The 14,314-nt window shown below is 33.3% G+C and overlaps 1 protein-coding gene across 4 annotated transcripts in view; it reads right to left on the bottom strand.

Annotated features, from left to right (window-relative positions):
* Positions 1-14,314, bottom strand: part of LOC145268734 (uncharacterized) — a 365,002-nt gene that overhangs the window by 257,642 nt on the left and 93,046 nt on the right. For all 4 annotated transcript variants that reach the window (XM_080124311.1, XM_080124309.1, XM_080124310.1 and 1 more), the window contains exon 4: positions 10,256-10,347. In XM_080124311.1, the coding sequence (XP_079980437.1) occupies positions 10,256-10,347 (92 nt within the window). The remainder of the gene's footprint in view (positions 1-10,255; positions 10,348-14,314) is intronic.

Consider the following 14,314-nt stretch of genomic DNA (forward strand, 5'->3'; position numbering starts at 1 on the left):
TATTACATGTATATATATGTGTGTGCGTATTTGCAGTATTTTTTCTTATTTTAGGTGTTATATTAGTTTAGTTTTACACACACACACACATATTACATGTATATATATGTGTGTGCGTATTTGCAGTATTTTTTCTTATTTTAGGTGTTATATTAGTTTAGTTTTACACACACACACACACACACACATATTACATGTATATATATGTGTGTGCGTATTTGCAGTATTTATTCTTATTTTAGGTGTTATATTAGTTTAGTTTTACACACACACACACACACACACATATTACATGTATATATATGTGTGTGCGTATTTGCAGTATTTATTCTTATTTTAGGTGTTATATTAGTTTTACACACACACACACATTACATGTATATATATGTGTGTGCGTATTTGCAGTATTTTTTCTTATTTTAGGTGTTATATTAGTTTAGTTTTACACACACACACACACACACACACACACACACACATATTACATGTATATATATGTGTGTGCGTATTTGCAGTATTTTTTCTTATTTTAGGTGTTATATTAGTTTAGTTTTACACACACACACACATATTACATGTATATATATGTGTGTGCGTATTTGCAGTATTTATTCTTATTTTAGGTGTTATATTAGTTTAGTTTTACACACACACACACATATTACATGTATATATATGTGTGTGCGTATTTGCAGTATTTTTTCTTATTTTAGGTGTTATATTAGTTTAGTTTTACACACACACACACATATTACATGTATATATATGTGTGTGCGTATTTGCAGTATTTTTTCTTATTTTAGGTGTTATATTAGTTTAGTTTTACACACACACACACATATTACATGTATATATATGTGTGTGCATATTTGCAGTATTTTTTCTTATTTTAGGTGTTATATTAGTTTAGTTTTACACACACACACACACATATTACATGTATATATATGTGTGTGTGCGTGTGTGTACGAGATGCATTCAATAAAGTTCCAGACTTTTTTAGACAGGCATTTAAAATTGTCGTAGACTCTTGAAAATTCAATATGTTATTGTTATACATTTTATGAGATGACTAACCAATTTTTATGATTTCAGGTTCAAGTTAACAGTTACAGCAGGAATTGGAATACATCCTACTAAAGCCTGGTTGTCACAGCTGGTGAATTTCAAAACTGCAATCTGACACAAGGTCTCTTAAATTTGGAAAAAAAAGCCACAGCAACGTATGGAATGCTTCAAACTGCTTTCGGACCATCTTGCATGAATTGAGTATGAGTTTTTGAGTGGCATAAGAGATTCAAAGTAGGCAGGGAGTCTATGAGGGATAATGAGAGGTGTGGGAGCAGTAAAGAAGTCAGAACACCAGAGTTGATTGGCCAAATAAAGAATTTCAAGAATAAGGACTGTCATGCGTCTATAGAGACAATAAGTGCATAATTTCGTGCCCGTGTGGGAACTGTACACACACTTATTCATGAGGAACTAAAAATGCGGAAGATTGGCGTGAAGTTTGTGCCAAGGATGCTCCATCCTTGTCACAGACTATTTGACCAAAATGGGCATCAAGACACTTCCTCACCTTTACTATAGTCCAGACCTTGCTCCCTGTGACTTTTGGTTATTCCCTAAGCTCAAGGAATACCTTAGAGGTGTAGTCAGGAGACAATTGAGAAGATGAAAGAGGCTGTGACGAGGGTTATTGACACATTCACACACAAGGACTTCCATGAGGCATCCAGAAGTTATTGGAACAGTATAACAAGTGCTCATATAAAAATGTCTGGAAACTTATTTAAGGCACCTCATATATATATATATATATATATATATATATGATGGAAATAGTATTCCAACAAAATAGAGAAAATAAAAAGGAACAAACCGTATTATGTGTTCATCAACGTTTCGTCTTTATTTCGTTAAGTCTCGAAATAAAGACGAAACGTTGATGAACACATAATACGGTTTGTTCCTTTTTATTTTCTCTCTCTCTCTCTATATATATATATATATATATAGAGAGAGAGAGAGAGAGAGAGAGAGAGATAGAAAGAGAGAAAGATATAAGGAGAAGGAAAGAAATTTACAATCTCATCTCCAATATGTCAGATCAAAACTACCAAATATTAAAATACAGAATCTAAAATTCAAAAAAAAAAAAAAAAAAAAAAAAAAAATATCAAACAAAATATTTTGTGGATAAATCCATATCTTTCATACGAAAGATTTCAAAAGAAAAAAAAAACATGACATGTTTTTGAGCTTAAAGGAATTTTTTGAACATGATCCACAAAAATCTTTCAATTGGCTATTGTTACAAATGTAGAAACGAAATCTGTTATTCCATTGCGTGCACTGAATTTTAGATGAAAGTTCTTTGAATTATTGAACAACAGCGGGGATACACAGCATTGCCAAAAAAAAAAAAAAACTTTACAAAATAGTGTTGCCCGGGATTTATAATAGTAATAATACCATAACATATAATAATGAAGTATATTATTTGGAAAGTGTATAGAGTAACGCAAAAGTGCTCAATTTCCTAGATAGCGCACGCGTGTTTAAACACAGCATTGCTGTGGAGAAAGACTTGTTTGTTTTTTTAATTTATACTGTATACTAGACAACATAAATATGTCATAATCACATTAACACACCGGTTCCCATTAGATCACCAAAGTTAAGCAACTTTGAGTCTGGTCAGTACTAAAAATGGATGACCATTTGGGAATTACAGGCGCTGTATGTGTTTACCATATATTTTCATTGTTTCCAGTTGACTTGGACTTCTCCTTGCCACTGGACTAAAGCAGGGCTAATTCAAGAGAGGTGTGGTTGGGATTGTGCAACCCTAGTCTCATAATTACAGGTGCATCTACCCTTACAGGTAGTATCCATTGTCTCTTGAGACCATATATATTTTTATAACTTACTATATATATATAAAGTCGCACTTTAAAGTCGACTGTCGCACGGGCGGTTGGGTTTCGATCCTGGCTTGAGGTAGTTGCCTGTCTAGCCACACTGACGAGCTGTGATACAGCGAAGTAGTACTGTATGTGGATGACTATAATGCTCCTTATCTTGAGTTGAGCATATTGAGAAGTGATACACAATATACCATTAGCATATTAAGCGATGCTCTTTGTGTAAACAAATCGAGCTTAGGTATTTGGATGACGTCAAAACATTGTTAATTCACTACCTGCACAGCAGTTGCCGATTTAGTGTAATGTTTCAAATACTTGACTATTGCACAGGTGGTCGGGTCTTGATCCTGGCTTGAGGTAGTTGCCCATCTAGCCGCACTGATGAGCTGTGATACAGTACTGTATGTGGCCGACTTATATATATATATATATATATATATATATATAAGATTTTGTTGAAATTCAAAGGCTTACATCTTTTATATAACTCTTGCTTATTTCACCCTGGACCTCCTCATTACAGCCGTTTCGTTAATGGGATGATAATTCCATGATTTTATGTTTTCATAGAAATTTTCCTCCCATTAGCTCATCAGATGTAATTTTCATCAGATGTTATCAACAAAAAGTTAATTTGTACATGATAAACCTGGTGTGCTCATTTGGGGAAAAGAAATTCCATCCCCACGTTGTTACCTTGAGTACTGTGCAAACCAAAATTCATGTTTGAAACCTGTCAACTCCATTTATACATGTCTCCCACGTGATTTTGCATGACTTCCACCAGAGCACACCTTTTAAAACTATGGGCGCCATCTTGATTTCTTTCTCTCTCTCTTTCGCCCAACCTCTCCCGACACACATGTGGTAAGATCTCTGTTCATTTTATCTGTTTTCTTCTTCTCCTTTCCTTCTGCTAACTTTAAACAACATATATTTTTAAAAAAATCTTCGTCCTTCATTGGAAAATTATTTTGTTAATAAGTCAATCAATCTTCTGCAATTACTGAATCAATCTGCTTTCATGAATTCACAATAGTCCTAATGTTATTATATGCTCCATCGGTTGTCTACCATGAAACATTGTTTTAGGATTTACAAACAAAGCAGTATATTAAATCATGGCTTCCCAGTAGTGTGGATCAAACAGCACCTCCCTTAAATACAAGAACAAAATATTCCGGAGAGTAGATCTATTGTTTTGTTCCAGAGTAATTATGCTAAACTATTTAGATTATAAAAAAATGTCTACCTTACCTGTGTCATCTGTCCTTGTCTCCAAAAGGGAAAGTATTTGTTATTTACAAAGCTGCTGCATTTATAGAATCCAGATGAATCCATTATACTACCTACCATCATTCCTCTCTTTATTTATTAATATTTTACTCATGAAATCTTTATATTTTTTAGTTTGGAAAAAATATATAAAAATTTTAAAAATGTATAAAAATTAAAAAAATGTATAAAAATTCAAAAAATGTATAAAAATTTTAAAAAATGTGTAAAAATTAAAAAAATGTATATAAATTTAAAAAAATGTATATAAATTTAAAAAATGTATAAAAATTTTAAAAAATGTATAAAAATTTTAAAAAATGTATAAAAATTTTAAAAAATGTATAAAATTTTTTAAAAATGTATAAAAATTTTAAAAAATGTATAAAAATTTTAAAAAATGTATAAAAATTTTAAAAAATGTGTAAAAATTAAAAAAATGTATAAAAATTTACAAAATGTATAAAAATTTAAAAAATGTATAAAAATTTAAAAAATGTATAAAAATTAAAAAAATATATATAAAAATTAAAAAAAAATATATAAAAATTAAAAAAAAATATATAAAATATACACAAGATTTGTTTATGTATTCTTTCGATAAATTTATACATAACTAATGTAGTTTTGGATTCCCTCTATTAATCTACTTTGGAAAATTTTATAGGATTTAAAAGCATCAGGATACCGAGTAAATGCTTTATTTAACTGTTCAAATATTTTATCTTCATCGTCACTTTGTTTAATCATTCTTATTACTAAGCTAGAGACTGAGAGTATAAAATTTATTAATTTTAAGGTAATCTGTGCGATTTAAAAAAAACTGACATGATGCTCCCATAACACATAAGGACATAATATGCCCATAAAACATATACATAGGACAAGTACTATTTTTATGCGGCATACCAACTATTTGAAAGAGCAAAAAGTTTATTTCATCAAACATTTTATAAATAAATATTCTATCTTCAATTTTTATATTTAAATCCAGAAATGTACCTTGTGTTCCTCTATGTTCACGATTTAATTCTAAATCCTTTGGCTATATCAGATGTTTATTTTTCAAATTCCTAATTAGGTTTTCAATTTTTTAATCATATATGCAGTATATTTTGGCGTATAAGGCGACTATCAGATAAGACAAAGTACAAAACTGGAGCAAATTTTAATAAATTTTTCATATATCGGTTGTATAAGACGACTGCTAAATCACGAAACCATGTTTGTTTAACCTGGGCTAGAGATTGCAACACCCGGTATCTTATGAAATATTGGTTTTTAAAGATTTTAACTTTAAGAGTCATCCTATATGCCGAAATATATGGTATATAAGGTTGTCAATAAATCTCCTACAACCATGATAATTGTATGTCCTAGATCAGAAGTTGCCAAGGTTTTCAAACAGGGGGCATTATTGCTGACCTTTTAGAACTACATGGGCCAAAATAAAAAAAATTTTGAATTAAAAAAATAAAATAAAATAAATTAAAAAATTTTTTTTAATTTTAAAACAAATTTAAATTAAAAAAAAAAAATTAAATTAAAAACATTTTTAAAAAATAATTAAAAAAAATTTTTTTTTTTAATTTAAAAAAATAAAAAAAATAATGAGCTGGACATGTTTTATACTGTTTAGCTCATTAGCTTTGATTTTAGTAAAACTGGTTTTCATTTTTTTAACCATTTTCTGAACAAAAAGAAAAAAAAAAAACTATCAAAAATATTTTAAAATATTTCCATTTTTTAATTTTAAAATTTTTCCTGAATATTTTTATGTTTTCCATAGGAGTTCCACAGACCGGATTAAAGACTCTGACGGGCCATAATTTAGAGACTCTTGTTTTAGATATCTTCTTTTTTTTATCAATGATGATATATACATATACGTGTTGAGTCAACAATCCTCTTCTTCAAATGTACAACAACAATGATTTGTTCATAGTCAATATTATAAAAGCAATATTATACAAGCACATGCAATTAACATTTACATATGACAGATATTTGATGCCATATAGCAAAAATAAATAATTTCTTGCTTTTGAAATTACATTTGCAAACAAAACAAAGAAATGGGTTTGTTACAGAAATTAAGTCTGCATCCTAAATAGAAGCCATTTTAATATTGTTGTGTGTCAATAACACAGTTTACGCTGTACTAGCTTGAACCAACTTGCTTGTGTTCAAGTTAAGTGCAGAAAGGTTGTAAGGTTTAGACTGCCAGGCTTCAAAATCATTGACGATGCATTACACCTGCATGCTAGCAGGGGTCACTAGCAGGTCAGTGCATTTTGAGTACTGTCTATCACTCTCTCTTCTGTCATTCTTTTTGTTTATTAACAAATGAGTTTCCCTGTTACTTCTTCCTTTAACATTATTTCTTTTCTTTGCCTCCCTTTCTATATTAATTTGGGATTTGTTTTTTTTTTATCTTTAACTAACTTTGAAAATTCACTTTTTCCTGATTCAAATAATCTAACCAGAGTTCAGTGGCTGACCAAATGGGTCACACTTTATATCTCAATCATATATTGGTCTGGTTGTTTTATGGCACAGCAACCCTTTTCAGGTTATTTAATGCTGAATCCAGTAATTTTGGAAAAGAAATTTATGCTTTAAGTTCTTTATATCTTCAAATATTTATTCATGGTGGTTGGTTTGTTCTGTAGAGAAAAATTGTTTTGTTTTGAGCCTTGCAGAACATGATTGAGCTTTGCAAATGGAAAGGAAAACTCATAGATGATTTTTAGAGTTTGATTATTGTCTAGATATCGCCATCTTCAACCAATACAGCAATATGGTTTTTGTTGATGGGTAAGCTGACTTACCCATTTCAAGAATGAATGGACTTATTCAAACGCAAGTGGTGGCAGTTATGGCCCCAGTATCAGGACGCGTACTTCTGTAAGATATTTTTATTAATACACTTTTGTAAACTATACCACTGTGTTTGTCTTGATTATTACTCGTCTGCAAAGTTACAATAGTTTTGCTATATGGCAACAATAAAAACACTGACCATAGGTCAATTTACCTTTAAAGATGAAAACAGGAAAGCGTCTAATAATTTTTCTTTTTTTGACAAGCAGAGAAATAATCAGGTTATCTTGAACTTTTCAACTTTATAATGGTCGCTAAATGTTTGACTTCTGACTTCTTCTCTCGTTGTAACCAATAATACATTATTTTTTGCCCTGTTCGATTTATATAACTTTTTTATTTTACAAATTATTTTTTGTTTTGTTTTTCAAAAATCAATATCCTCAATGTCATTTTATGAATATACATATATACACACACACATCTATGTATATACACACTATCAGGCCGCCCGACATTGCCTGGTTGTAAAATAGGCTTAAATATGATATTTTATGAAGATTTCATATTTATTAGCATAGAGCCAATTCTCTATTGATTATTATGTCAAACCCAATATAGAGTAGTGATTTCAAAGGTTTAAAAAAAGAAAAATATGACTTGGGTACCATCAGCTAAAATCGATACTAAAACAACTCTCCGGCATTATTTGTTCCATCTTAACCAAATTTACATGCATAATCAAACTTTAAAAATTACTGTACTTAAATGTACAAACGTATATTTTCACATGAGTAGGAGATGCACTTTTAGTCAACTTGCACTGGCCAAGATCAAACTTTAAAAATGTTTACCCCTTAGCAGCTATTTTTACTGGCTAAAAACCAAATCGAATTTGTTCCAAAGACACAACCTTTAAATTGAATGACTCCATAATTGCCATAACTGCACATTCTGTGATCCTATAAATCTTCAAGTAACACTTGACCATCATGTAACACTTACTAGGTTGTTTGTTTTTGTTTTATGGCATATCAACCCTTTTCAGGTTATTTAATGCTGAATCCAGTGATTTTGAAGAAAAATTTTTAAGAGAATATATATTTTTTTTTTTCAAGTCAGTTTCTATCTAACAGGTACTACCACTGTGGGTTAGAGTGGACCTGGGAGCAATGACAATTAAGGGGTGGCTCCACTCTTCCCAAAGCCTGCAAGCTGGGGCCCTCACCATCAGATACAGTTTAAGGTCATATCCAGAACCCACTTACAAGGAGTAACAGTATATCTACATTTGAACATCACTGGACCATTTTCTTTTTATGAAACTGTCACTGCTAAGAATTACCGCAACTTGTTCATGGAATCTACATTTTGATTTAGGCACAGATAAAGAGTGGGTAAAATTACTAACAGTGGTTTCAGCTAGACGGGTGTTTTTCGTGAAAGATTGGCGAGGGGGGACCAGAGATTGGAGCTCAGACGAGTACTTTCCATGGAAATAGCGATAAAACCACGACAGGCTCGCAACGTCCCTTTGCAGAAAAGACAAAAGGGCATCCCCCACTAGGCTACGAAGTCTATTTTGTACTCTGTCAAGGCAGGATAGGCTGTTCTTAGCAGCTCCTTCCCAGATATGGCAGCAGTACTCCATCCTTGAATGTACTTGACTTTTATATAGATAGAGAATTGCATCAGCAGTGAGATATCTACTTGTTTTGTGATGTTTGCGAATTTCTTGATGCACATTATCAGCGTTGTCTGGACAATAATGTTAATCAATTTGAACATTTGTGAACACGATTTTTCAATTACATTTGTTTTCTGTTCCATTTTACTCAATGTTCATAAATAAAGGTTTTATCGTCATTCGAAGTGTGAGTACATTTTTTGAGGCACTCTATATATCAAATAACACTATGAAAATCTTTTTTCTTTCTTTTACTCTTTTATCCCAGACAAGGCATATTGCCACTTGAAACATAAGGGGCTATTATTTGGGATCATGTCTAACAAGGTTCTGTGGGGAGTTGAGCAGCAATTATATATTTGCAGTTAGTACATCAGGGAAGCAGGGAGGGAATTCCAAAGTCTAGCAGTCATAGGGAATAAACTATTAAAATAAAAGGCTTTCCTGCATGTAAGGGTTTTAACAGTGAAGGAGTGGGATTTTGCTGCTTGCCATATTAGTCAAGGGTATGTATGTCAAGGGGCACAAAGTGCTACAAATTCACCAGAGCACATTCCATTAAAGAACTTGCAAAACAGGCACAGAAATGCAAGATTGCAGTGATGAGACAGAGGTTGGAGCTTGGCTGATAGTGGGAAACCGATTAGATTTAAAACTCTTCTTGGATCCCCGTCTTAGAGTGAGATACTAGTGGTAAGTGCACCAGCCCAGATGTGACGACAATGCTCCATGCATGGACGAATTGTGTCTTTGTAAAAACATAGAATGATCCTTCGTGTGAGTAATTTTTCTAGCATGGTAGAGGGAGCCCACCTTCTTTGCCACAAAAACCTTGTATTATTTTTTTGTTTTTGTTAGTTACTAAATTTTGTCAAAATGCGAAATAAAAATCGTTTGCATTTTCATAAAGAAACCTACAACTAGATTAATTGTTGCCAGGAGGATGGATAGTTTTTTTTACAGAAACATGTGGAGGTTTGACGATCTCTCAAATGGAGACAGCAATGAGAATACTGGGCATGATCAAGTAACATTCAAAGGACTGGATTACTAGCCGGACTATTGAACTGGCAGATAAAACAAAGAACGGTCATAGTGGCAACTCCAAGGAATATAAACACCTACGCTGAGAAACCACCCACTTAGTCCGGGCAGATTGCAACACCTGCTGGCATTCAGTTTCTGCGGATATGGAATGAGTGGTGTCCACAAGCTCTATAACGTAAAATCGTGCACAGGAAACAACTTGGCCATTAGTGAAATGATTCTCACCCTGACTACTGCTGTTATGTCTTTGAGGACAAAAAAAAAAAAAAAAAAAAAAAAAAAAAATGTAATTCCAATTGATTTTAAATAAAACAAATTATTTGCAGAAAAAAAAAAAGAAAAAACACAGCAAAATAATGTAGCATATCATTTTTTGCCTTTATGCAGGTTACAAAGCAAGATGAAACTAATTGCAAATATTGGGAAGCCATTGCAGAGTTGAAAAGTTCAAGATAACCATTGATTGTATTAAGAAGTCTATTGAAGTACTTACTCGTGTAGGATGTTTTGTATAATATAATATGGGCAGTCGGGAAATTGTGCTTGAACCTGTTCGAAAATCTCCTTTTTACTGTCAACTTTTGTCTGAAAAAAGGGAAAAATTAGTTAAAAATAATCAAAAGTGGAATCCTAAATGAGAAAGTTGGATTTCCAATTGTTCTTAGCAGAAAAAAATGAAGAAAAAAAATGAAAAAAAACGAAGAAAAAAAAAATGAAGGAAAAAAATGGAAAAAAATGAAAAAAAATGAAAATGAAGAAAAAAAAAATGAAAAAAAATGAAGAAAAAAAATGAAAACAAGTGAAGGAAAAAAACTGAAAAAAAACTGAAAAAAAAACAAAAAAACTTCGATTATTCGAACAGCCATTCTCGCATCCTTTGTATTAATTGGAAGTAGGTCATCTCAAATGCTCTTGTTCATTCTTGCAAAATATCCTCTCATTGAGATGTCTTAGCTGGTTCAGTCACATTGTTCATTGTCACCTAGATGATTCAAGGTTTGTACAGATTTTCAATGCCCATTTTCAAGGGCTTTTCAAGGCCTTCTCTAGATAAAATTCAAGTTTTCAAACAAAATTTGGGGTGTTTTACAATCTGCAGCAATTCGAAAAAGTAGTGTCAAAAATCCAATATACAACAAATAAATGTTACCAAAGCTAATAAAAGTTACTTTTTAACCTACCTGCATCGTCTTTTGGTGTTTTTTAAAGTAGTTTTGAATGATTTTTATTTCATTTCAAATATTAACTCTTTTTATGGCTTTTAAATTTCCAACCAAGATCGCTTCCATTTTGCCCAGCCTTATTTTAGATAATCATTTTTTTGGTGTGTGGGGACCAGGGATTTGCCATTGGAGAGTCCTGTCCGTAAAAGGAAAGTTATTTTTTTTTTACTACATTATCCGCCCCCCCCTCCTCAATCTATAATATAAATCTCACCTGTCTGTTTAAATGTATGTAGGTATATATGTATGCATGTTTTTATGTCTGGCTAAAACTTTCGACAGAGGCGACGGATTTTCACAAGATCAGTATCATTTTGAAGCTCGACCCTTTGTACAACAAATACCGAAAAATTGACTAAAAACATTGCTTCACTCTCGACTGGGCACTTTTCTACAAGAAGGGGGTTGCTTTTTTCACCGATATTACTGACTAGCCTTAATTTAAACCTTTGCCACTTCTGGTTTGGCGATGGATGCAATGGCAAAGATGTCATGTTTTTTTTTTTTCACATTCTTTTCCTCCATTGCGGTATGGGTTCAAGCCTGCCTGCCTGCCACTACTTTTTTTTTTTTTTTTTGCTCAACACACACCTCCAAACACCCGGGCAAAGCCAGGCACCCAGGCTAGTTTAATTATAAATGAAAGCAAAAATGGAAGCAGATTTATTTCGATTTTATTTTTACTATTTCAACACAAATTTTTACAGGACATAAAAAATACAATTTTCAAGGCCTTCCAAGACATTTTCAAGATATTTTCCAGATTTTCAAGGATTTTTCAAGGTAATAATAAAAATAAGGCCTTTTCAGTGAAAAAGGCCAAATTCAAGGACTTTTCAAGTTTGTGCGAACCCAGTGATTTCATCCACAAAGCCATTGAACCAGTCCTTCCTTGGGTTGGAAAAAAATGATGTGGAGATCAGTTTAAAGCCTGGCTCAAAATAGTGAAATGTGATATTGAGCTGATCCTGGGCCGTTGCCTCTCACGCTCACTGCTGGAACCATGATTGGCTAATGCTTATATCTGCTCCTGCAGTGGGCTGTCGCGCTTGGTCAGCATTTGTTCGGGATGCAGCAAATTAGAGCTGGTCAAACCACTCCAGGGTGAATGTGGAAACGTGTACAAGTACATACATATTACTGTTCTCATCCTGAATGTGATTTTCACAACGTTTCGGTCACTGTAACCTCCAATCTTCTTCAGGTGCATCTTGTCAAACTCGAGAATCTTTGTCAAAATCAGAAATCTCCAAAAAGTTTCAAACAGAACCGTGGCGTAGTGGATAAAACACTTGGTAAATTCAGTTTTCAGTTACACTTTTCTGGGGAGGTTGAAGGTTCAATCCATAACATGGGCGACACTAAAAATACAACTTTAAATTATTTAGAACTTTTTTTTTTTTTTTTTTTTTTTTTTACATAGGCATCACCACTTATCAAGGCCAAGAGGCCACTCAAGGATAAGGGTTAAGGAGTGTACAGTAGACATTAGACAATATAGTAATTATTAGTAATGAAAATTTGGTAAATTTGATAACTTATATAGAACGGCTCATCAAGAACTTATTTACATTAGACTTGAACACAACCATATTGTAGTCAGCCGGAAAGCAGGAAAACGGAAGACAATTCCACAGGCGAGCAGTTCTAAGAAAGAAGCTTTGTTCATGGAATCTACGTTTAGGTTTAGGCACAGATAAAGAGTGGGGGGAGTTATTGATAGTGTGTACAGCTAGACAAGTGTTTCTTGTGAAAGTTTGGCAAGGGGGGACCATAGATTGAAGCTCAGTTGAATACTTTCCATGAAAATAACGATACATCAGAGACAAACTCGCAACATCTCTTCTGTGAGATAAAGGTTGCAAGGAAGAGAAAAGGACATCTCCTACGAGGCTACGAAGTCTATTTTAAACTATCAAGGCAGGACAAGTCCTTTCTAGCAGCTCCTGCCCAGATGTGGCAACAATATTCCATCCTTGGACGTACCTGGCTCTTATATAGATAGAAAATAGCATCAGCAGTGATATATTTACTGGATCGATAGAAAGATCCCACCATCTTTCCAGCGGCCTTGGCAACAGATTTGATGTACGTGTTCCATTTAAGATCAGGAGTAATGGTCAAGCCCAGAAGCTTGTCAAAACTTGAGGCCTCCTGAAGACGAGAGCCATTCATTTCAATTGATGCCAGATGTGGATCAGAACGTTGATGATGTAAAGAGAGAAGCTTGGTTTTAGATGCATTAAAAGTAACCAGCCACTCCTTTCCCCATTGTACTATGTGCTCAAGATCAGAGGAGAGAGAATTGGAGAGAACTTGGTTGTTTACTGTCTTAGATATGCTACCATAAATGGTAGTGTCGTCAGCATAAATGTTTACAAATGATGTAAGGATGTGATTTGAAAGATCATTAATGTAGATCAGGAAAAGAGTTGGGCCCAGGATGGACCCCTGAGGGACACCGGCATTAATATTGTGAGCTTCTGATTTTTGCCCCTCAACTACTACTCTTATGAACCTATCAGAAAGAAATGATTTAATAATTGAGAAGACATTTCCAGCTATACCATAGCTAGAGATCTTATGAAGTAAACCTTTATGCCATACCCTATCAAAGGCCTTAGATATGTCAAGAGCAATTGCCCTAGAAAGGTGGCCTCCGTCGAGAGATTTGCTAATCCTATGAGATATAACTGTAAGCAAATCTGCTGTAGATCTAGCAGAACGGAAACCATATTGAGTGTCACTAAGAAGGTTATTTTTGTTAAGATGGTTGATTACTTCTGTATTTAACACAGATTCCAACAACTTACTCATGACGCACAGGAGACTTATTGGCCTGTACTGAGAGGGGGATGAGCGATCACCTGAATTCTTAAATACAGGGCATACTGATGAAATTTTCCAGAGAGATGGGAAACTATTCTCCTTAAGACAACATTTAAACAGTTTTGTAAGTATGGGCGCTAGTTCAGGTTGAAGTTTTTTGAGTACTATAATTGGAATACCGTCAGGGCCAGTTGCTTTACTGGAATCAAGGTTTTTGATTAGCTTGGCAACATCACGTACAGATATACGTATATCACATAGCGTGTTTTCTGATACAGGAGGAAATATTGGGGGTTGGCGGCCTTGGTCGCAAAAGGTAGAATTAGCTGCAAAGTTCTTGACAAAGAGTTTGGCTTTGTCTGATGCTGACGAGATTACCTCAGTCGTTGCTGATGGAATGAGAGTATGCTATACCTGTGGATTAAATGTTCGAAATTCTGTGCGCATTCCCAAGTTGGATAAAATACATAAACCGAAACGTTAGGAAAATAACACTCAAG

Source organism: Euprymna scolopes, chromosome 44, assembly GCF_053919585.1.
Source record: "Euprymna scolopes isolate OS-2025 chromosome 44, ASM5391958v1, whole genome shotgun sequence".
NCBI classification, from domain to species: domain Eukaryota; kingdom Metazoa; phylum Mollusca; class Cephalopoda; order Sepiida; family Sepiolidae; genus Euprymna; species Euprymna scolopes.